Source organism: Moschus berezovskii, chromosome 14, assembly GCF_049115385.1.
Source record: "Moschus berezovskii isolate FMDL1 chromosome 14, NW_MosBer_1.0, whole genome shotgun sequence".
NCBI lineage: Eukaryota > Metazoa > Chordata > Mammalia > Artiodactyla > Moschidae > Moschus > Moschus berezovskii.
The window spans coordinates 67710898-67736653 of NC_142473.1; the positions used below are offsets into that span (position 1 = coordinate 67710898).

Below are 25756 nucleotides of genomic sequence, written 5' to 3' on the forward strand. Positions count from 1 at the left end.
TTCACTTTTCATTTTCACACATTGGAGAAGGAAATGGCAACCCACTCCAGTGTTCTTGCCTGGAGAACCCCAGGAACGGGGGAGCCTGGTGGGCTTCCGTCTATGGGGTCACACAGAGTCGGACACGACTAAAGTGACTTAGCAGCAGCAGCAGCAGAGAACAAAGCTCCACAAATATTAAGTGACTGAAATTATGTAGAGCTTATAATCTGACATAAAATTATCCAAAAAATCATTTTTTAAAGTTAATAAGAAGTAAAATGAAACTCTCAAATATTTGTAGTAGTACATATCTAAATAATGCATGGGTCAAAGAATAAATTACAATGAGAATTAGAAAGTAATCTGAACTGAATGATAATAAAGATGTAGATAATATAGCTAATGAATCTACATAAATTTGTGGGAGTCAACTAAAGGCATGCGAAGAGAAAAATTTAGAGTCTTAAATGCTGTACATTAGAAAAGGAAAAAAGGTGAAAACTAATCAACTAAATACCATCTTTGGAAGTTCAAGACAAAAAGAATAACAAATTAAACAAAGTAAGAAAATAATAAAGATAAGAGTGGATAGTAATAAAACACAAACATGCAACAGAGAGAATCAAAGGGGAAAATGAATTCCTTGAAAAAAACAACATAACTGATAAACCCTGAAAAAGACTGATCGGAAATTCCTACTCATTCACAACATCTCTGCATCAGTTATTTCTTCTATGAAGCTTTCCTCACTCCCCTTAGTAAAATTAGACATTTCCTTGTCCAGACTCACAGTATATTCTGCAGTCCTTTATTATTACATGGTATTATATTCTCTAAAACCTGGCATAAGTGTTCAGGAAATATTAAATGAATGATCAAATATAGTTTTGCTTATTATCTCTTTAAAATTTAAAAAAAAGAATCATATTGATTTGTACTATAGTATTTCTTGAACTTTCAGTTTCAAAGTCTAAATTTCCTTTTACAAACTTTTTATTTTGAAATTATTTTAGACTTAGAGAAGACTTATAAAGACAGAAGAATTCATATATACCCTTTACCCAGCTTCCTTAACATTAAAATCTTACATAAGTAGGGTACATTTATCAAAGTTAAGAAAATAACATTGTTTCAATATTATTGATTATAGACTACAAGGTTCTTCACATTTCACTAGTTTTTCCACCAATATCTGTTTCAGGATATAATATGGGACACCATGTTAGAGTTAATCATGTCTACTTAGACTCCGCCAATCCGTAATAATTTCTCTCTTGTTTTTTATGACCTTGCTCTGACAAATATTGATGAGATATCTTGTAGAATGTTCCACATATGATGTTTGTCTGATATTTTTTCATGATTAAACTAGGTTTCAACAATACCACAGCAGTAAAGTTCCCTTCTCATCTCATCGTATCATGAGTACCTGATGTTCACATGAATTACTGAACCACACCTATTCTTTCTGGGGATCTTAAACTTAATCACTTAGCTAAGGTGGTATTTGCCAAGTTTCTCCACAGTAAACTATTTTTCCCTTTATATTTTCTACCTGTTAATTCTTGCTCCACAATCAAGGTGAGGGAAATTAAGCTCCACTTCCTAGAGAAAAGAATATCAAGCAATTTGTGAACATGTATAAAACCACCACAGTAACTTACTAAACAATTTGAGAAAGGTACTGCAACTATTCTATTTCTCCTTAAAGTTTCATCCACTAATTTTAGCATTCATCTGTGGATCTTGCCTGCAGTAAATATTACTGTGATGCTTTAAGGGTGGTTTCTTTTTCTCTCCTTCCTCCTACATTTATTAATTAGGATAAAAGATTTGTCCCATCTCCCTCATTTATCTATTTTATCATTTACTTATGTTCGTAGGGTATAATGGATATTTATTTTATTCTTTGGGCTACAATCCAATATTATCATCATTTATTTTGTTGCTCAAATTCTTCCAGCTATGTTCATGAGAATTCTTCCAGGCTGGTTTCTGTACCCTCTTGACATGCTGTTTTAAGTACCTTCTTAAAGTACCTTCCAGCACTACAAGATACCCAACTCTAGAATAAGCCACTTCTTCAAGGGGTCCTGGTTCCTTTTATTAGGACATTTAGAACCAAATGTGAGTACTATAGATGATTCCTGCTATGAGAGTGTTGCTACCTCTATGCCCTTTCAGCAGAGCCAGAAAATCTATGTATATAGTCCAACCAATGTGTATACACGTCTGTATTTCTGTATCTGTTTATACTACATGAGTTCCTACTGATATCTTCAACTTTAATCCCACACCACAGAATTCATTCTAGCCTCCCCCAACACATACTTATTTGTAACTTCTTCCTTCAACAGAGAAAAAAATTCTACCCAGCTCTATAACTTGCTTAATTTGTTCAACCCTAGCACAGCTATAAGTAGTCTCAGTACTACCCCCATGAAAAATAAATCTGCCAACCAGAGAGTGTTTAATGCAAACATTTAAATATTTTTGTCTTTAGTCTTACAGTATTAACTCAACACGACAGAGGATGAGATGGTTGGATGGCATCACCGACTTGATGGACATAAGTTTGAGCAAGGTCCAGGAGTTGATGATAGACAGGGAAGCCTGGCGTGCTGCAGTCCTTGGGGTCGCAAAGAGTCGGACACAACAGAGCAACTGAACTGATCAACTCAACATACATTCTCTAAAGTTCTTAAATCAGCTTCTTTTCCCACCCATGTCTTTCACTGAAGTAATGGTGAAACAATTACATATATTTTCAGTCTGCATTCCATCCTGAAATACTCCCCACACTCTGGTGGAATTTTTATAAAGGTTGCATATAGTATAGTCTCACTGTGGTGTACAGTTTTATGGATTTTGACAGAAGCGTGGAGAAATGTTTCTACCATCACTGTACCATACAGAAGAGTCCATCACTCCTCAAAATTCTCTTATGCATTCCATTTATAGATAATCCCTATCCCACCCTTCAACACCTGGCAACTGTTGATTTGTTTCCCATCCCCATAGTCTTGCCTCTTCCAGAATGCCATACAAATGCACTGCCTAGTATGAAGACTTACATATTACTTCTTCCACTTAGAAAAACTCGTTCAATACTCATGATATAATCTTTGAGGCTGTTTTGGGGGAAACAGAATTCTTTTAAGCACTTTAAAGTATCATGCCACTGTCTCTTCTTATTATCAAGAAGTCCACTATTAATAGTATTACTGTTCTTTTGAAAATAATGAATCTTTTCCCACTTCTGACTGCTTTTAAGATTTCCCATTTGTGCTTTTTACTATTATTACTGAATGAAAGAGTCTTCAAATTCTACAATGCTTCACAATTCTCTAAAGTTTCACATATATGATTTTGCATTGCTGTTGTTGTTCAGTCGCTAAGTCATGTCCAACTCTGTCACCCCGTGGACTGCAGCATTCCAGGCTTCCCTGTCCTTCACTATCTCCCGGAGTTTGCTCAAATTCATGCCCATCAGGTTGATGATACTACCTAACCATATCATCCTCTGCCACCCCTTCTCCTTTTACCTTCAATCTTTCCCAGCATCAGGGTCTTTTCCAGTGAATTGGCTCTTCGAATCAGGTGGCCAAAGTATTAAGAGTTTCAGCTTCAGCATCAGTCCTTCCAATGAATATTCAGGGTTGATTTCCCTTAGGATTGACTTATTGATCTCCTAAGTCCAAGGGACTCTCAAGAGTCTTCTCCAGCATCACAGTTCAAAAGCATCAATTCTTCAGTGCTCAGCTTACTTTATGGTCCAACTCTCACATCTGTACATGACTACTAGAAAAACCATAGCTTTGACTATATGGACCTTTGTTGGCCAAGTGATAGCTCAGGTTTTTTAATACACTGTCTAGGTTTGTCATGGCTTTCCTTCCAAGCAGCAAGCGTCTTTTTCACATAACCTCATAATAACCCTTTTTTTCACCTACCCGTGTATGTCCCTCCTCCTCCCTTTCCTATCTCTACTAGTAACCACTAGTTTCTTCTCTTTATCAATGAATCAACTTTTCTGTTTTATTCACTAGTCTGCTGGGCTTCCCTCATAGCTCAGTTGGTAAAGAATCCACCTACAATGCAGGAGACCCTGGTTCAATTCCTGGGTCGGGAAGATCTGCTGGAGAAGGGATAGGCTACCCACTCCAGTATTCTTGGCCTTCCCTTGTGGTTCAGCTGGTAAAGAATGCACCTGCAGTGTGGGAGACCTGGGTTCAATCCCTGGGTTGGGAAGATCCCCTGGAGAGGGAAAGGCTACCCACTCCAGTATTCTGGCCTGGAGAATTCCATGGACTATACAGTCCATGGTGTTGCAAAGAGTCAGACACGACTGAGCGACTTTCACACACACACTCGTCTGTTTTAATTTTAGATTCCACATTTAAGTGGCATCATATGGTATGTGACTTTCTCTAACATTTCATTTTGCATAATGCCTTCCAAGTCCATCTATGTTGCTGCAAATAGCAAAATTTCATTTTTTATGGATTAGTAGTATTCCATTGTAGTACTGTAGTAGTATTCCAATGCAGGAGACCTAGGTTCAATCCCTTGGTTGGGAAGATACCCTGGAGAAGGAAATGGCTACCCACTCTGTATTCTTGCCTGGAGAATTACATGAACAAAGTAGCCTGGTGGGCTATAGTTGATGGGGTCGCAAAGAGTCGGACATGACTGAGCACCTAAACTGAACTGAACTGAATGATTAGCAATGTTGAGTGTCTTTTCATGCGCCTGTTGGCCATCTGCATATTCTCCTTAGAAAAAAATCTACTCAGTTCTCCTGCCTATTTTTAAACACGTTGTTTGTTTTTCTGATGTTGAGCTATATGACCTGTTTATATATTTTGGACATTAACCCCTTATTGGTCATATCACTTGCAAATATCTTATTCTTTACAGCAACGGTTAGAGGAACTTCTCTAGGAGAAAAAAGAAGAGGCCACAACTGGAAACAAGAAAATTAAGAAATGAAAAAGCTCATTGGGAAAGGGAAAGAAACAGTAAAGGTAGGAAATCATCCACATTCAAAGTTAGTAGGGTGCTGAAAGACAAAAGTAGCAAAATTATTTATAACCACAATAAGCAATTAAGGGATACACAAAACAATTAGATGGAAAATATGCTATCAACAACAGCAATAATTAGGGGAGTAGAGTATAAATGAAGGGTTTTAAAAATGCATTTGAAATTAAGAGATGAGTAAATTAAAACAATCATGAATATATATAGATTGCTATATAAAATGTCATCGTTCGTTCGTTCGTTCCGTCGCTCAGTCGTGTCCGACTCTTTGCGACCCCGTGGACTGTAGCCTACCAGGCTTCTCCGTCCATGGGATTCTCCAGGCAAGAATACTGGAGTGGGTTACCGTTTCCTTCGCCAGGGGATCTTCCCGACCCAGGGATCAAACCCGGGTCTCCCGCATTGGGGGCAGACGCTTTAACCTCTGAGCCACCAGGGAAGCCCGATAAAATGTCATAGTAAACCATAAACCAAGAATCTGTAATAGATATACACAAGAAAAAGAAATGCAAACATAACTCTAAAGATAGTCATCAAATCACAAAAGAATAAAGAGGAAGAAAGGCTTATAAACCAAATCCAAAACAATTAACAAAATGTCAATAAGAACATATATAATGATAATTACCTTAAATATAATGAACTAAATGTTCCAACCAAAAGACACAGAGTGGATGAATGGATACAGAAACACAACCCATATATATACTGTCTATAAAAGACTCGCTTCAGATCTAAAGACACACATATAAACTCAAAGTGAGGGGATAGAAAAACATATTACATGCAAATGGAAACCTAAAGAAGGCCAGAGCAGCAATACTTATATCAGACAAAATAGACTTTAAAATAAAGAGTAAGACTATTAGAAGAGAAAAGAACGACACTACATAGATCAAGAGATCAATCTAAGAAAATATAACGATTATAAACATATATGCACCTAATATAGGAATACCTCAATATATAAGACAAATATTATCAGACATAAAAAAATAAATCAACAGCAACACAATAATAGTAGAGGACTTTACTCAGAAAAGATACTATTTTAAGGTAGTTTTATAAAAAGTTATATTCAATACTTACCCAAGATATGTATTTTTTAAAGCAGAATTTCTTCTTTGTCTAACAGACTTTTGTTATATTGGTTGAAAGTAGCTTTATATATAGGACGAACATTGTGGTAATTAAATTTTCTTATTATGACAACAAATTTCAATATTTTAAAATCTTAAAACAGGGTTCATACAATAAATATGTTTCAGATTACTTTTTTACTCCTACTTAAGCTTTACTTCCAGGAAGTCACCAAATTTTACTGATTCTCTCTATGGTAGAGAGAATCTACCCTCTGTTACAAGTAAGTCCTAATTACTTCATCCCTAGATCATTATTACAACGATTAAGAATTAATTTTTTTCATTTCAGAATCTTACCAACTCAAATCTAACACAGAGGTGACAACTTGTTCTGCAAATTCAGTCTCAGAAATGAAATGCTTTTAAGGGTTTTTTGTCCAATACAAATCTCCTGCTAAAACCAAACACCTTTTACAATTTAATACCAAATATCCCCTTTCTAAAAATCTCAGGGTTATCATTTTTAAAAACAGGGATATTTTATTATTTGAAGTCAAAATACTACATATATTTATTCTGTCACTTAATCATGTTATTTGTTTTATTTAATCATTTAATCCTTTCATTAGTATCTATCAAAACTGTAATCTGAAACAGCAGTTCTTTTTTTTTAAATCAGTATCCAACTGTAATGCTATCTATGCATTCCAAGGCATTCAATGCTAGCTAGCTTACCAAATCTCTTATTTTTTACCTTAGTTTATAATTTCATTGACTATGCCAAAGCCTTTGACTGTGTGGATCACAATAAAATGTGGAAAATTCTGAAAGAGATGGGAATACCAAACCACCTGACCTGCCTCTTGAGAAACCTGTATGCAGGTCAGGAAGCAACAGTTAGAACTGGACATGGAACAACAGACTGGTTCCAAATAGGAAAAGGAGTACGTCAAGGTTGTATACTGTCACCCTGTTTATTTAACTTATATGCAGAGTACATCATGAGTAACGCTGGGCTGGAAGAAGCACAAGCTGGAATCAAGACTGCTGGGAGAAATATCAATAACCTAAGATATGCAGATGACACCACCCTTATGGCAGAAAGTGAAGAGGAACTCAAAGGCCTTTTGATGAAAGTGAAAGAGGAGAGTGAAAAGGTTGGCTTGAAGCTCAACATTCAGAAAACGAAGATCATGGCATCTGGTCCCATCACTTCATGGGAAATAGATGGGGAAACAGTGTCAGACTTTATTTTTGGGGGCTCCAGAATCACTGCAGATGCTGATTGCAGCCAGGAAATTAAAAGATGCTTTCTCCTTGGAAGAAAAGTTATGACCAACCTTGATAGCATATTAAAAAGCAGAGACATTACTTTGCCAAAAAAGGTCCGTCTAGTCAAGGCTATGGTTTTTCCCGTGGTCATGTATGAATGTGAGAGTTGGACTGTGAAGAAAGCTGATCGCCGAAGAATTGATGCTTTTGAACTGTGGTGTTGGAGAAGACTCTTGAGAGTCCCTTGGACTGCAAGGAGATCCAACAAGTCCATCCTAAAGGAGATCAGTCCTGGGTGTTCATTGGAAGGACTGATGCTAAAGCTGAAACTCCAATACTTTGGCCACCTCATGCGACGAGTTGACTCACTGGAAAAGAGTCTGATGCTGGGAGGGATTGGGGGTGGGAGGAGACGGGGATGACAGAGAATGAGATGGCTGGATGGCATCACCGACTCGATGGACATGAGTTTGAGTGAACTCCGGGAGTTGGTGATGGACAGGGAGGCCTGGCGTGCTGTGATTCATGGGGTCGCAAAGAGTCAGACACGACTGAGGGACTGAACTGAACTGATAATTCTTTTCCACCTCCAGATGTTGACTAAATCTGACCTTTTCTCTTTTACTCCATGAGCGAGGCTAGATTTTTCTAAATAAGAAGCTATTTTGTTGTCTTTTTCTCTCCTTAAGAAAAAAAAATAATGAACAAAATCAAGTTCTCTGACTTACCCTTCTCATACGTAATTCTTCTAATGCTTCCAGTAAACTTGTTTTGAAATCTAATAGCTGAATAGAAAACAATGTCTCTGAAGAACTTTGAAGAGAGAAGGCAGATGACGCTGACTCAGTCTTAAAATCATTCTCCATATTAACATTTATTTCCTGTAATATAAAAAAGTTTTAACTGAAAAAAATTTAGGCTTTTCAAGTAAAAGCACAGTTACCGTAAAAATAAAGCAACTTGTATCCCGTAACCCTCCAGGTTTAACATTGAATAACAGTTTTGTCATCACTGCTATTCTGATCTTGATACACAAAACACTCAGCAACAATGATCCTATTCTATTTCTCGGTGGCTGAGGCTTTTTCTGTTATCTTAGTACCCTTGAGAACAAATTTTCTGCTCCTAAACACCCAAAGACTGGGTTCCTAATGTTACAGACAAGGCTTGGCTCAGTACTAACCTGATCATACCAACTCTGTGATTGATACTGTGCTTCTTAACTTTGTTTTGATATAAAGCATTTTGTAAGGACAGTGTGAATACTAATTAACAGAAATGCAATCTTTAAACACAACAAAGTGGGAAAGGGAGAATGTGATAACTGCCTTTTGCTAAAAACCAAGGCATTTAAATGTCTTTCTCAACCCAGAAAAAAGTATGATCAGGCTGAAAGAAGCTTTTCAACTTTTCATTCTAATAATTGATTCACAAGTAGCTGCAAAGAAATGTACAATGAGCCCTACGCACCATTCGCTCATGCTCTCCTAATATTAACATTCTGTATAGTAACAGGACAATAGTAAAACTGTGTATCTGACACTGGTACAACTCAGAGAGCTTATGATTATTTTACTGATTATACATACACTAGTTTGTGTATGTGTCTGTGTTTATAATTCCGTGAAAGCTTATTATACATACAGCTTCATTCAACTACCACTACAATCACAATATAAAACTGTAACATCAACACAGGCTCCCTCATGCAGTTTGTTTGTCTCCATACCCACGACACTGATCTTTTCTCTAATTTTAATATTTCCAGAATATTATATAAATGGAATCATATATCATGCAACCCATTGAGACTGGACTTTTTTCACTCATAATAATTACACTGAGATTCATCCATGTTATTGTGCATATCAATAGTTCATTCCTTTCTATTGCTGAGCAATATTCCATGGTATAGACATATTATGGTTTAACCATGCACTCACTGAAAGACATCTGAGTTGTTCTCAGTTTTTGGCTCTTTTGAATAAAGCTGTTATGAACATTCATGTACAAGTTTCTACATGAACAAATGTCTTCATTTCTTAGGGATAAGTGTCCAAGAGTGTAACTGCTGGGCTGAATAAATATGGAGTCAATTTTCAGTTTTAAAAGAAACTGTCAAACTATTTTCCAGAGTGGTTATGCCATTTTACACCCCATTTGGCAATGTACAAGTGTTCAGTTTCTCCAAAGCCCCACCACTATTTGGTATTATTACTACTTTTTATTTTAGCCATCCTGATAGGTATAATGTTAGTAAATGTTCTTCAGAAAAAAGAGAACTGATAGAGTATATATGTAGAAAGGTTTATTTCAAGGAATCGGTTCATGTGATTGTGGGGTCTGACAAATCAAAAATCTTTAGGTCAGGCCAAAAGGCTGGAGAGCCAGGAAAGAGGTAATATTGCAACTCAAGTCCAAAGGCAGTCTGGAAGCAGAATTCCTTCTTCCTTAGGGAACCTCAATCTTTTTTTCTTACAACCTTCAACTGATTAGATGAGGCCCATCCACATCACAAAGGGTAGTTTGCTTTACTCGAAGTCTACTGATTTAAATGTTGATCTCATCTAAAAATTATCTTCACAGATAGACATCTGACCAAGTATCTGGGTACTGTGACACAGCCAACTTGACAAAAAAATTAACTGTCACAACTGTGTATGTAAGAAACTTTCTAAAAGGGAAACTTCCATTCCTAAAATTAATGGGCTATGTTATCTGGACTAACAGTCCAACTAAAAACAATTAACAATTCCAAATAAAATATTTTTTAAATCTTAAAAGTATCAAAGACCTAGCCAGTGGGATTGACTGACGGATTGCATGTGAGGTGACACAAGAGAGGAGTCAAGGATAATCTTGAAGTTTTTGGCCTAAGCATCACCTGGGTGGACTGAACAGTGGAGGGAAGACTGCAGGCTGGAGCTGGAGCATGTGGGGAGGCAGGGCTGGGAAGTTCAGGAGCTCGGTTTTGGACACGGTTTTGGACACTGGATGTCCAAATGCAGCAGACATCGAGGTAAGTAGATGTGCTCTGGAGATGAGGAGGAGCAGTTCCACAACTTGTGGTGATGTGTCAAGAGAGATCAGTAAGAAGAGGGCAATGGGAACTTCTTTTATCTTCAAGTTTCCCATTATTCCCTCTTAAGAGAAATGCAATATTCCATTCCATTTCAGCATTCCATTCCATTTCAGTTTTCCATTCTATTGTTAATTCATGTATTCATTCAGGTGAAGGCTTTTAGACAAATGGTTGTTCAGAAATAACAGTTAACACTTAAAAGACATATACTACCTGCCAGGTGGGGAGTCTCAGCTCATAATATATATTATTATAACTCAATCCTCAAAACAAATCTTTCTTGGATAGGTAAAATCATCATCCCCAATTTTGCAGGTGAAGAAACTAAGGAACAGAGAGGCTAGTAAATTTCCAGAGGTTTCGCAGCTAGTAAGTGGCGAAAGTAGAATTTGAAAACGGACACTTTGACTCTGATGTCCTTGCCCCAAACACTATATTGTACTGTCTTTGCAGTGCTTGGGAACCTAATGTTCTTCCATGTTAATGAAATCAAGATACCGTAGCCCTTTCAAGTTTTCAGAGTTGACTAAAATAGAGTTCTGCATGACTAAATGATGTATGATGCTGTTCATGTTTTTAAATTGCCTTTATTTAAAAGAGTCTGATGCTAGGAGGGATTGGGGGTGGGAGCAGACGGGGACGACAGAATGAGACGGCTGGATGGCATCACCGACTCAATGGACATGAGTCTGAGTGAACTCCGGGAGTTGGTGATGGACAGGGAGGCCTGGCCTGCTGTGATTCATGGGGTCGCAAAGAGTCGGACACGACTGAGCAACTGAACTGAACTGAACACTTTTATAGAGACTAATAGGAACTTGACACAATAAATCAAGGTATTTTGACTATGAATTTTATGTTGTTATAGCTTAATGATGCTCATTGATTAGGTCAATAGATTTTTTTTTTTCTTGGCTGTACCGCCCAGCATGCGGGATCTCAAGTTCCCCAACCAGGAATCAAACCTGCACCCCCTGCAGCGGAAGCACGGAGTCTTAAACACTGGATCTCCAGGGAAGTCCCAAGTCTGTAGAAATTTAAAGTTTGCCAAACCCAACTCTGTGGTTATGAAGTTACTGGCAGGAGAATACAAAAAAGGAATCTAAGTTTCTTCCTGAATTTGACTTCTCTGCTCACAAATAGTTTTCTATTGTGAAACTTGTTTGAGAGAGACTGAAAAGGTGAGCAAAAGGGTGGAATCTACTTTCAAAGTGAAATGGATTTCTTGGACAATGGCCCATTATAAGGAATACTTTTCATTTGACAGCCTTACATGACACATGAATGAAAACTGCTATTTCTAAGTGGTTTATTCTGTTCAATGAATTAAACTGTCTTACTGAATTTGCTGATGAATGTTAGTTACATGGTTATAAAATTTAGTAACAGCTTTGGTGGCCTCTGGTTGAAGAGATATGGAATTCAAACCTAGGGCCTGCCAAAGCAGGGAAGTCTAATAAAAAACCAACTATATTAAGTAGAATTCAGAAGAGTTAACTCTCAGATAAAATTGAAGCCAAAATAACCATCTTCAATAGGAGAGTTACTTTGGTGCCAAGCAAATAAAGCATAAAGGAGAAAAGGAGGGGGAGAGGAAGAAAGAGAAGATTAAACAAAAAGTATCATCTCAAGAAATTTTTAAAAACTTAACTTCAGATGAATTTGTTAACAAAAGTTACTTCACAGGATAGTGAAAGATACATCAATCTGTGAATATGATTTTAAATGTTTCCATACTGGAAGTGCCGATTAAGCAAATAATAAGTCTCTCTCTTTATTGTAGGTATTCAAGGAATCTTCTGATAATTTTTCAGGGAGAGTGAGTAGCACATAAAGATAATTAGGCATGGAAATAAACATTGCATTGGAGAATAAGTTTAAAAAAAAACAGGTAACAAAAACAGGCACATACATACCGTAGATTTCTGGCATTATCACAAACAGACTTTAAAAACAAATATGCTTAGTATGTTTAAAGAAATAAAGTCAACGTTGAAACTATTATATCTGCAAAGAATACCAGATTTTTTTAAAGATCCCAGTATTATCTCTAGGTATGAAAAATATATAATCAACAATTGATAACTCAATCCATATGTTTGGTAGAAGACTGGACATAATTGAAAAGAGAATCAGTATACTAGAAAATAGATCAGGTACAATGTGGAGGATGCAGTAAGGAAATTAAAAAATGGAAAGTACAGAAGAAAGTTAAGAAAGGTAAAGTATAAAGTGAGAGGCTATAAAAGCATTCCCCAAAAAAGAGAAAAATAGGCTATATTCTCAAAACCTAATAACTGAGAATTATCCAAAACTGAAGAAAACATCAAGTTTCAGATCAAGAATACCAATGAATCAAAAAATGCCGCATTTAATTCTGACTGAGAAACTGAAAAGGATCACTTTGTTTTAATCTCATGTTAATTAATTGTACTTAGTTCACGGTTCACCTCTTTGGTCCATGCAGAATTCTGTACTTGACTACTTTGTGCTTGTTTTCTAATTCCATTCCTTTTCCAAACCTTTACAGAGCAACTCTAATACTTTTGATACGCATCCTAAAAGCTATAGTTATCCTCTTTAATGTAAATAGTGTATGTATATTTAATTGACATGCTGCTGCTGCTGAGTCGCTTCAGTCGTGTCTGACTCTGTGCGATCCCACAGACGGCAGCCCACCAGGCTCCCCCGTCCCTGGGATTCTCAAGGGAAGAACACTGGAGTGGGCTGCCATTTCCTTCTCCAATTTAACTGACATAAATTCTATTTTATTATAGAGGAAAAAATTGTAGTTAGTCCACAATGGATTTTTAAAAATCCGTATCGACAGACAGCACAGTAAAGTGTCAGAAAAAATTTCAAAGGACTTAAACCATACAGATAATACTAAAACAAGGAATCAAAATATGAAAATGAAATATTATAGGCCAGTAAAGTTCATGAAAGTAGATCCAAATTCTAAACAAAATAATAGCACATACTGAAGATAACAATGGATAAAAGTGATGTATGATAATAAAGTAAATTTACCACAAAAATGTAAGATTTAACAATGGAAAATCAGTTAATGTAATTCTATATACTAAGATGTTAAAAGAAAAAAAACTACATAATCACAGATTTTTTCAAAAGCATCTGAAAATATGCAACAATTGTTTATGATATTTTGTAAAGCTCTCAGAAAACAATACGCAAATGAGAATTTCCTTAATCAGCAGAATCGACAAAAAGGTTTCAGCAACATCATGCTTAATATAAAAAATTGAAAGCATTCTCTTTGAGATCATGAATAAGGCAAGAATTTCAATTACCACTACATTTTATTAAAGGTAGTATGAGAAAGCAAGAAAAAGAAATAAAAGCCATATAGACTGAAAGCAATTCACTGATGAAATAACTGTGAATAAAAATAACTTTTTAAAACTACAAATGACATACTAGCATAAATAAGAGAATTAACAAACTAGAGGGAAATAAAAATAATACACAATAACCAACTGTATTCCTGTACACTAAGAAAAAAAAATCTTGGTAATAAAACAACATTCGCAAAAGCTAGAATAAATCTAACAAAACATGTTTAAGATTTTTAGGCAGAAAAATAAAAAACTTGATTAAATAAATAAATGAAGAAATATACCATACTCATATACCAGAAGCCTCAAAAGTGAAAAGCCAAATATCCCCCAAATTGAAAAACTCAATTCAATGCAATCTCAGACAAATCCTAATAGTTCTCGCAAAACTTAGTAACGTAATTTTTAAATAAAGAAACAGAAATGCAAATGACGAAGAATAGCCAAGATACTCTTTTAAAAAGTGGGAAGACTTGTTCCATCAATTATGAAGTTTTATTATAGCACTAGAGCAATTAAGACAATGTGACAATGTTGCAGGAAAACCCAAAAAGACCTATGAAATAAAACCGGGAATCCAGACCAATGGATGTTCTTATGAGTGTACACATATTTATATATCATATACAAAAGGAAGGACTACTTATTTTCAATAAATAGTTCTGGGATGACTACACATCTAATTCAGAAAAAAAGTGAAATCTGACCCCTGCTTCACATAATATGCAAAGATAATCCCAAATGGATCACAGAACCAATTTTAAAGCAAAAGTATAATCCTGTTGTGAGATACTACAGAATTTACTAGTCGCTCTTGAACTGAGGAAGGATTTTTTAAAACAAGACACCAAAAGCACTAGTAATGAAGCAAAAGACTAATCTCTTTACTACTGAAATGAAAAACTTCTGTTCACCAAATAATACCAAAGAGAATAAAAAGATAAATCACAAACTGGAAAAAGTTATTTTTAACACAGATAACCCAAGAAAAGACTGACACCAAGAATATATTTTAAATGTAGTAAGAAAAAAATGAAAAAAAAGTGACAGATAAACAGAAAAGTATACAAAGTATTTAAACAGGTACTTCATAAAAGAGGATATTCAAATAGCTAATATACACAGGAAAATGTGCTAAGTTTCACTGGTAATTAGAAAAACGAAAATTAAAACTCCAAGATTCCACAAACATACATCAGATTAACAAAAATATTAAAATTGGTCATTACCAAATATTAGTGAAGAAGTGAAACAATGGAAACTCCCAGACACGGTCAGTGTGTAAACCAGTAAAAGCACTTTGGAAAATAGTTTGGAAGTATAGTTAAATATATAAATCTTTTATCGGTTGTAACAGCCCCCCCAAAACCTAATGGCATAAAATAACAATGATTAAAGAACAAAACAAGTACCTCAATATTTGAGGTACATTTGCTGTTGTTCAGTCCCTTAGTCGTGTCCAACTCTTTACAACCCCATGGGCTGCAGCATTCCAGGCTTCCCTGTTCATCACAAACTCCCGGAGCTTGCTCAAACTCATGTTGATCAAGTTGGTGACTCCATCAAACCATCTCATCCTCTGTCATCCCCTTCTCCTCCTGACTTCAATCTTTCCCAGCATCAGGGTCTTTCCAATAAGTCAGTTCTTCGCATTAGGTGGCCTTAAGTATTAAGAGTTTCAGCTTCAGCATCAGTCCTTCTAATGAATATTCAGGACTGATTCCCTTTAGGATGGACTGGTTGCATCTCCTTGCAGTCCAAGTGACTCTCAAGGGTCTTCTCCAACACCACAGTTCAAAAGCATCAATTCTTTGGTGCTCAGCTTTCTTTATGGTCCAACTCTCACATTCATACATGACTAGTGGAAAAACCATAGCTTTGAGTAGACGGATCTTTGTTGGCAAAATAATGTCTCTGCTTTTTCATATGCTGTCTAGGTTGGTCATAACTTTTCTTCCAAGGAGCAAGCGTCTTTTAATTTCATGACTGCAGTCACCATCTGCAGTGATTTTGGAGCCCCCAAAATAAAGTCTGTCACTGTTTCCATTGTTATCCCATATATTTGCCACGAAGTGATGAGAATGGATGCCATGATCTTAGTTTTTTGAATGCTGAGTTTTAAGCCAGCTTTTTCACTCTTCTTTTTCACCTTCATCAAGAGGCTCTTTAATTCCGCTTCACTTTCTGCCATAAGGGTGGTGGCATCTGCATATCTGAGGTTATTGATATTTCTCCTGGCAATCTTGATTCCAGCTTATGCTTCATCCAGTCCAGCATTTCACATGATGTACTCTGCATATAAGTTAAATAAGTAGGGTGACAATATACAGCTTGATGTACTCCTTTCCCAATTTGGAACCAGTCAGTTGTTCTATGTCCGGTTCTAACTGTTGCTTCTTGACCTGTACACTGGTTTAGCAGAAGGCAGGGAAGCTCGTCTGGTATTCCCATCTCTTTAAGGATGTTCCACAGTTTGTTGTGATCCACACAGTCAAAGGCTTTGGCATAGTCAATGAAGCAGAAGTAGATGTTTTCCTGGAATCCTCTTGCTTTTTCTATGATCCAATGGATGATGGTAATTTGATCTCTGGTTCCTCTGTCTTTTCTAAATCCAGCTTGAACATCTGGAAGGTCTCAGTTCACCTACTGTTGAAGCCTAGCTTGGAGAATTTTGAGCATTATTTTGCTAATGTGAGTGCTAATGCTAGTGTGGGCTTCCCTGGTGGCTCAGAGGTTAAAGCGTCTGCCTCCAATGCGGGAGACCCGGGTTCGATCCCTGGGTCGGGAAGATCCCCTGGAGAAGGAAATGGTAACCCACTCCAGTATTCTTGCCTGGAGAATCCCATGGACGGAGAAGCCTGGTAGGCTACAGTCCACGGGCTCGCAAAGAGTCAGACATGACTGAGCAACTAAATGGAACAGAATGCTAGTGTGGGAGATGAGTGCAACTGTGTGATAGTTTGAACTGTCTTTGGCATTACCCTTCTTTATTATCTCAACATAATAAAGGCCATATATGACAAGCCCACAACTAACATCATAATGGCAAAAAGCAGAAAGATCTTCCTCCAAGATCAGAAACAAGACAAGGATGTCCACTCTCTCTTTCCTTTTGCTGAGCAATTTTAATACTATGTAAGAAGGACTGATGCTAAAGCTGAAACTGCAATACTTTGGCCACCTCATGCGACGAGTTGACTCACTGGAAAAGACTCTGATGCTGGGAAAGGATGGGGGCGGGAGGAGAAGGGGACGACAGAGAATGAGATGGCTGGATGGCATCACCGACTCGATGGACATGAGTTTGAGTGAACTCCGGGAGTTAGTGATGGACAGGGAGGCCTGGCGTGCTGTGATTCATGGGGTCACGGAGAGTCGGACACGACTGAGCGACTGAACTGAACTATCTTAAAATACGTCTTATATCTGGAGGCACAGTGGTTAATTCCCAAACATTTTCTTCACCACAGAAGATTGAATTAAACCAGTTACATAATTCCATTACCGTAGCCACTGATTGATTTATAAATAGGTAAGCAACTCAATCCTGGTCAAAGAGTTCAGAAGGAAAGTGTATTCTGAAGGGAGTCTTCTAAGAAAGTTCTTTTTGCTCCTAGGAGTCACTGGAAGAAATGAGTCTTTTCTTATGCTGAATATTGTTCCGTCTCATCTTAACACCTGGAATTGCTGAAGCCCTATTTGACCACAAGGAGAGTCAGCTTGAGGGCAGTGAGGATGGGCGAGTGGTGAAAAAGAAGGAACTTTGGTCCCTGACAACATTGCTCCGGCACCAACTATACCATGTCAGGAATCTACTCAACCTCTATACTTGTATAACGTAAGATAATAAATGTCCTTCTTGTTTAAGGCAGTTTTAGTAAAATTTTGTTATCTGTTGCCAAGGAATTACAATCTATCATGTTACCATGTAACTGAGAATCTATTATAACTGTGTTCATCTACCTACGTTTAACAGTAATTGGAAGGACTGATGCTGAAGCTTCAATACTTTGGCCACCTGATGTGAAAAGCTGACTTACTGGAAAAGACCCTGATGCTTGAAAAGATTGAGGGCAGAAAGAGAAGCGGGTGACAGGGGATGAGATGGTTGGACAGCATCATCGATCCAATGGACATGAGTTTGAGCAAACTCCAGGAGATACTGAAGGACAGGGAAGCCTGGCCTGCTGCAGTCCACGGGGTCACAAAGAGTGGGTCACAACTGAGTAACGAAATATCAACAACAATTGGTATTTAGGACCACTCTTATATTAGATGACACCCTAAGGGCAGGGTGATGTCTCATTTAATTTTCTTTCTTTCCTGTGTTTTGTTAATTTTCAATTTTACCCAAAGTAATATTTGCATCCGTGTAAAAAAAAAAAAAAGCCATAAAGCAAACATTGGAAAACAGTGAACAGCTGGCCTACATTTCGCCATTCCCACTTCCCAGAGTTACTTTCAATTATTTTGGCTGTTTCTTCTGATATATACCTAAATATTTCTAAATGCTTTAACTCTATTTTTTTTAATGTATCCATTTTTACTGTATTTTTTTACATCCTGTTATATTAATTATTTAGCTCACTTCTTCCATCTTCTCAACAAACTCACAGCACAATTTTAGGTTGACTCAAAGGTCAGTTTACATCAATAGTTATAAAAATGTGAGAAGACCTTCAAGGGGGTCTGAAACTTAAAAATCATTTTCATTATAATACTACAGTGTTATATGTCTTTATTTTTATATTCTCACTAGTGTACAGTGGAATTTTCCATAAGCTACATAATATGATACTGTGACAGAAAAATGTAAAAGCAGATATGATAATCTAGTTGTGTCCTTTTAAGCCAGATATGAAGGAGATTCACAAATAGAAAACAATGCCATTTTTATTACTAAGTTTTTTTGTTTAGGAAAATATGTTCTTTTTTATAAAAATGTCATTTCACATACAATTTATGATTTTTATTTGAATAAACATCAAAAAATTTTCAGTTTTAATTTCTCATCTCATACAGAAAAGAGCAAAAGATATATCCCACAGAAACAAAAGTTTTCTAAGATCTTTAATAACCTTTAAAAGTATCTTTAAACCTTTGAGAACTACTGGCTTAAATTATGTAACTATGTAAATTCAATCCCTGGGTCAGGAAGATCACCTGGGGTAGGAAATGGCAACCCACTCCAGTATTCCTGCCTGGAAAATTCCATGGACAGCAAAGCCTGGCGGGCTACAGTCCATGGGGGTCACAAAAAGAGTCAGACACAACTGAGCGACTGAGCACATACACAAATGTTGGTTGCTGCCAAGCCAAGAGAAGTATCATTCATTGTATGTCCCTTTGAGTTGTTCTCAAGTTTAGTAACTGTTAAGACTTTTTTTCCCATTTCTTATTTTGTTTTGTACCAGCTATTTACTTTTTTCAAATGCTCCAAAAAACGTCAGTCAACAATTTTTCTAAGTTTTCAAAAGCATCAAATTATTTCAGTCATGACTCTCCCACATCCTTCCATTCTGTTGCTCCAACCTGGCCTGGTCTGGATGCACAGCCATTGTTTTCCAGTTTTCCACTGACATCTTCTTATATAGAACTGCTGTTTCCTGTCTCCTATGCCTTCTTTTGAACTGTGGTGCTGGTTAGAGTCCCTTGGACTGCAACGAGATCCAACCAGTCCATTCTAAAAGAGATCAATCCTGGGTGTTCACTGGAAGGACTGATGCTAAAGCTGAAACTCCAATACTTTGGCCACCTCATGAGACGAGTTGACTCACTGGAAAAGACTCTGATGCTAGGAGAGATTGGGGGTAGGAGGAGACGGGGATGGCAGAAAATGAGATGGCTGGATGGCATCACCGACTCGATGGACATGAGTCTGAGTGAACTCCGGGAGTTGGTGATGAACAGGGAGGCCTGGCGTGCTGTGATTCATGGGGTCGCGGAGAGTCACACACGACTGAGCGACTGAACTGAAATGAACTCAGATCCACCGAGTCAAGAACTGGGGGCGGGCTACCTCAATCTTGTTTTAACAAGCCCACTCAAGTGCAGAAAAATACTGATATAAATTAACCAAAGCATGGGATACTTACTTGGTCAATGAATTTTTTTTTAATATATTTTAAAAATGTAGATTTATAGATCCCATCTAGGAAAGGATTTGTTTCCTTGTTCGAGTTAACCAAATACTGATTTAAAGTACTAAATAAAACTATGGAAATGAGAAACTTGGTGACAACTCTATCTTTTGTATAAAGCATCAGAGAAAATTAACGCTAAGTACTCACAAATTTGCAAATATTCCCAAAATCTGAACCAGGGAAAATGATTAAGATTTGTTTCCCCACTTGGTACACTTTTTAAATTCATGATCAGAGTTAGGACTGTTACAGAAAGAGCAAAATAAGCAAAGTATATGGGAATTGTTAGGTAGTTAGAATAGGAAAAAGGAGTCCAGAATGGTGGTGGCTAAACAACAAGGGAAAAGCCGGTGAAAATAGAACAAAGGAAGGTCCGAGGACCGGAGTGAGGACCTCAGGTAGAACAAACAGCACTCCTGGCTAGCCCAATTTACATAGGGCAGGCCCAGGAGCAGGGAAAAAACATATAAAAAGAGGACCCAAAGGGCCAGGGGTCTCTCTCTCCCCCGTGTGGGCGTGTGCTCATGTTCTCTCTCTCTCTTCTCTTCACGTCTTTTGGGTTGGCATGCCCTCATGCCTCGAGGATGTATTTTCCTTTATTTTCTAACTAATCTATCTGAGAACTATAACATGGACTGTCCAAGAGCTGTGATGCGCTGAGGGCTTTAATGTCCGTCACTTCAAATCTTTGTTGTGATGAGACAGAACCGAAGAGATTATATTCCCCTATACATGAGATTATCAATCCCATGATCTTTTAAGTATTTTGTTCTAGCCCAGAGATTTCCAACTGGTGTGCTAAGACCGTATACTATGAGTAAGTTACAGGTTTGAGACTCATTACTCCTCTCAGTTATGCAAAGGCCAGGCATAGCCTGTGAAAGTCAAACACCCAGGGATGCGTACAACTGGTCAGAAGTAATTTTGTCCACATGCCTTTCTGCACTGTACAAATACTGTGCTATCATCTTTCAATTCATCTTTCAATTGTGCAGTGATGTGGCGCATAAAAAAAAAGGAAGCACTCTTCTAACCATTAGTACTAACTCAGATGAATATAGGATACCTTCAGTTCCAAATACAGAAAATCCAACTCAAACTGGCTTAAAAAGAAAAGGAAATTTAGGAGAAGGAAATGGCAACCCACTCCAGTATTCTTGCCTGGGAAATCGCATGGATAGAGGAGCCTGGTGTGCTACAGTCCATGGGGTCGCAGGAGTCTGGACAGGACTTAGCGACTAAACCATCATCATCAACCTGCATTTAAAAATCTTTAGAAAGCCAAACAAGGTGTTTTTGAAAAAACATTAATGGAGTTATCTCTGTACTCCTTGTTGTTTTGATCAAAATGCAAAACAGTAAAATGGTTTGTTTCAAATGTTAAATCTTGTAAAGAGATTCATTTCCATTTCAATGTAACCACAGAGAGAGAGAGAGAGAGAGAGAGACTGGGAGGAAAAAAGAGAATGTAGAACTGTTCATGATTGCCCTCTTATGTCATCTTTTTAAATAAACTCATGATTTCACTGGGGGGAAGGAAAAAAACCCAAACAAGGGATAATTTAAAATATTGGCCAAAAGAGCTTTCTTTAATGGAAACCATGTTATCCACTCCCCATCCTCCATTAAGAGGACATTTCCAATCAAAATTTTCCCTTAAGTAAAACCAAAAAAGAAAGAAAAGAAAATTTATTGGCTTGTCTGATTTAAAAGCAGAGACATTACTTTGCCAACAAATATCCGTCTAGTCAAGGCTTTTCCAGTAGTCATGTATGGATGTGAGAGTTGGACTATAAAGAAAGCTGACCGCCAAACAATTAATGCTTTTGAACTGTGGTGTTGGAAAAGACTCTTGAGAGTCCCTTGGACTGCAAGGAGATCCAACCAGTCCATCCTAAAGGAAATCAGTCCTGAATATTCATTAGAAGGACTGATGCTGAAGCTGAAACTCCAATACTCTGGTCACCTGATGTGAACAACTGACTCATTTGAAAAGACCCTGATGCTGGGAAAGATTGAAGGGAGGAGAAGGGAACGACAGAGGTTGAGACGGTTGGATGGCATCACCGACTCAATGGACATGAGTTTGAGTAAATTCTAGGAGTTGGTGATGGACAGGGAGGCCTGGCATGCTGCAGTCCATGGGGTTGCAAAGAGTCGGACACAACTGAGCAACTGAACTGACCGATTTAAAAACTAGAATTAGATTTGGCTTAAGGTAATCAATGTGACCAAGACTTGTATTGTTATTCTTTTAATTTCTGCTTATGTTCCCTTAATGTTGGCTACATTTTCAACAGGCTATCATTTCATAATGTCAAAACTTCTGCAACCAGCTACCAAGGCTATACACTTTCTTATTCCTTCTTTCAACAAGAAAAAGGAGAGCCTGTGTCCCAATAAAAGTCCTAAAGTTACCACGCTGGGGATGCTTGGGTTACCTTTCCATCCCCAAACCAATTACTGAGCTCAGGGTTAATGTAGACACAGTTCAACGAACGCAACCTTTGGAGCTGGAGATGAAGTCAATCCAGGTTACTCTCACAAACATCACATGCCTGAAAAAGTGAAGAGGACTACTTCGGGAAACGTCAAGTACTGTCATCAAGAAAGACGAAGAGGGAATTCCCTGGTCGTCCAGCGGTTAGGACTCCACGTTTTTCCTGCTGAGGAACTGAATTCAATCCCTGATCTGGGAAATAAGATCCCACAAGCCACAGAGCATTGTCAAAAAAAAAAGGAAGAATGATTGTGGGTCAATAAAACAACTTTCCATGATAGTTTACCACACATCCCTAAATAAGCTAAAATACAAGATAAAGCTGACTGCTTTTCTTCTTTAAAACTGTTGTACTAGTAAGCCAAAAAAATGTATGTTAAAATGACATTTTTACCTACCAAATTAGCAAAGGTTTTTTTTAAAAAATTAATATTTAGTACTGGCAAAAGGATAGTAAAACAGGCTTTCAAATGGTTCTGGTAGAAATTAAGTGAAAATACTCCTTTGGAAAACAACTTAGAATATACCAAGAGTCATAAACTATACACATTCCATTTAGAAGAATCTATTCAAAAGAAAAAATCCTAAATACAGGTAAACTTTCATGTTAATAGATGTTTACTATGGAGAAGGAAATGGCAATCCACTCCAGTACTCTTGCCTGGAAACTCCCATGGACAGAGGAGCCTGGTAGGCTACAGTCTATGGGGTCGCAAAGAGTCGGACACGACTGAGAGACTTCACTTTCACTAAATACTTAATAAAAACAAGAAAGAAAAATTGGAAATAACCTAAATGTCCAGTAATAAAAAAATAGTCAAGTTATCACTACCTGATGATATATGTAGTCACCTAATATGCCAGCAAATTTGCAAAACTCAGCAATGGCCACAGGACTGGAAAAGGTCAGTCTTCATTCCAATCCCAAAGAAAGGGAATGCCAAAGAATGCTCAAACTACCGCATAATTGCACTCATCTCACACGCTAGTAAAGTCATGCTCAAAATTCTCCAAGCCAGGCTTCAGCAATATGTGAATCGTGAACTCCCAGATGTTCAAGCAGGTTTTAGAAAAGGCAGAGGCACCAGAGATCAAATTGCCAACATCCGCTGGATCATGGAGAAAGCAAGAGAGTTCCAGAAAAACATCTATTTCTGCTTCATTGACTATGCCAAAGCCTTTGACTATGTGGATCACAATAAACTGTGGAACATTCTGAAAGAGATGGGAATCCCAGACCACCTGACCTGCCTCTTGAGAAACCTGTATGCAGGTCAGGAAGCAACAGTTAGAACTGGACATGGAACAACAGACTGGTTCCAAATAGGAAAAGGAGTACGTCAAGGCTGTATATTGTCACCCTGCTTATTTAACTTGTATGCAGAGTACATCATGAGGAACACTGGGCTGGAAGAAGCACAAGCTGGAATCAAGATTGCCGGGAGAAATATCAATAACCTCAGATATGCAGATGACACCACCCTTATGACAGAAAGTGAAGAGGAACTCAAAGGCCTTTTGATGAAGGTGAAAGAGGAGAGTAAAAAGATTGGCTTGAAGCTCAACATTCAGAAAACGAAGATCATGGCATCTGGTCCCATCACTTCATGGGAAATAGATGGGAAAACCGTGGAAACAGTGTCAGACTTTATTTTTGGGGGCTCCAAAATCACTTCAGATGCTGATTGCAGCCATGAAATTAAAAGACGCTTGCTCCTTGGAAGGAAAGTTATGACAAGCCTAGATAGCATATTAAAAAGCAGAGACATTACTTTGCAAACAAAGGTCCGTCTAGTCAAGGCTATGGTTTTTCCCATGGTCATGTATGGATGTGAGAGTTGGACTGTGAAGAAAGCTGAGCGCCGAAGAATTGATGCTTTTGAACTGTGGTGCTGGAGAAGACTCTTGAGAGTCCCTTGGACTGCAAGGAAATCCAACCAGTCCATTCTAAAAGAGATTAATCCTGGGTGTTCATTGGAAGGACTTATGCTAAAGCTGTAACTCCAATACTTTGGCCACCTCATGCGACAAGTTGACTCACTGGAAAAGAGTCTGATGCTGGGAGGGATTGGGGGTAGGAGGAGACGGGGACGGCAGAGAATGAGATGGCTGGATGGCATCACCGACTCGATACACATGAGTTTGAGTGAACTCCGGGAGTTGGTGATGGACAGGGAGGCCTGGCGTGCTGTGGTTCATGGGGTCGCAAAGAGTCGGACACGACTGAGCGACTGAACTGAACTGAACTGAATATTTATTGAGCACTAACTATATGCAAGCACTTACTATATCTGACTTAAAACTAAATATTAAAAAAAACTAAGATCATGGCATTCAGTCTCATTCAGTTCAGTTCAGTTCAGTCGCTCAGTCGTGTCCGACTCTGCGCCACCCCATGAACCACAGCACGCCAGGCCTCCCTGTCCATCACCAACTCCCGGAGTTCACTCAAACTCATGTCCACAGAGTCGGTGATGCCATCCAGCCATCTCATTCTCTGTCGTCCCCTTCTCCTCCCACCCCCAACCTTTCCCATCATCAGTCTTTTCCAGTGAGTCAACTCGTCGCATGAGGTGGCCAAAGTACTGCAGTTTCAGCTTTAGCATCAGTCCTTCCAATGAACACCCAGGACTGATCTCCTTTAGAATGGACTGGTTGGATCTCCTTGCAGTCCAAGGGACTCTCAAGAGTCTTCTCCAACACCACAGTTCAAAAGCATCAATTCTTCGGCGATCAGCTTTCTTCACAGTCCAACTCTCACATCCATACATGACCACGGGAAAAACCATAGCCTTGACTAGACGGACCTTGGTTGGCAAAGTAATGTCTCTGCTTTTTAATATGCTATCAAGCTTGGTCATAACTTTCCTTCCAAGGAGTAAGCGTCTTTTAATTTCCTGGCTGCAATCAGCATCTGCAGTGATTTTCCCATTACCTCATGGCAAATAGAGGGCGGAAAAGTAGAAGTAGTGACAGATTTCCTCTTCTTGGACTCTAAAACAACTGCAGATGGCGACCACAGCCAGGAAATGAGAAGATAATTGCTTCTTGGCAGGAAAGCTACGACAAACCTAGACAGTGCATTGAAAAGCAGAGACATTACTCTGCTGACAAAGGTCCATATAGTCAAGGTTATGGTCTTCCCTATGGTCACGTACAGTTGTGAGAGCTGGACCATAAGGAACGCAGAGCACCAAAGAATTGATGCCTTTGAACTGTGATGCTGAAGAAGACTTCTGAGAGTTCCCTGGATGGCAAGGAGATCAACCCAGTCAATCTCAGGGGAAATCAACCCT

The 25756-nt window shown here is 38.1% G+C and overlaps 1 protein-coding gene across 2 annotated transcripts in view; it reads right to left on the reverse strand.

Annotated features, from left to right (window-relative positions):
• Positions 1 to 16940, reverse strand: part of CCDC73 (coiled-coil domain containing 73) — a 125237-nt gene extending 108297 nt beyond the window's left edge. The window contains exons 1-2 of one of the 2 annotated variants that reach the window (XM_088843224.1): positions 16917 to 16940; positions 8108 to 8260 (exon numbers count right to left, since the gene is read on the reverse strand). In XM_088843224.1, coding sequence (XP_088699350.1) covers positions 8108 to 8245 — 138 coding nt within the window. In that variant the 5' untranslated portion in view covers positions 8246 to 8260; positions 16917 to 16940. Of the gene's footprint in view, positions 1 to 8107; positions 8261 to 16916 lie in introns of those variants that run through there. The other variant, XM_055423787.2, reaches the window with a different exon arrangement.
• Positions 16941 to 25756: the final 8816 nt, after the last annotated feature.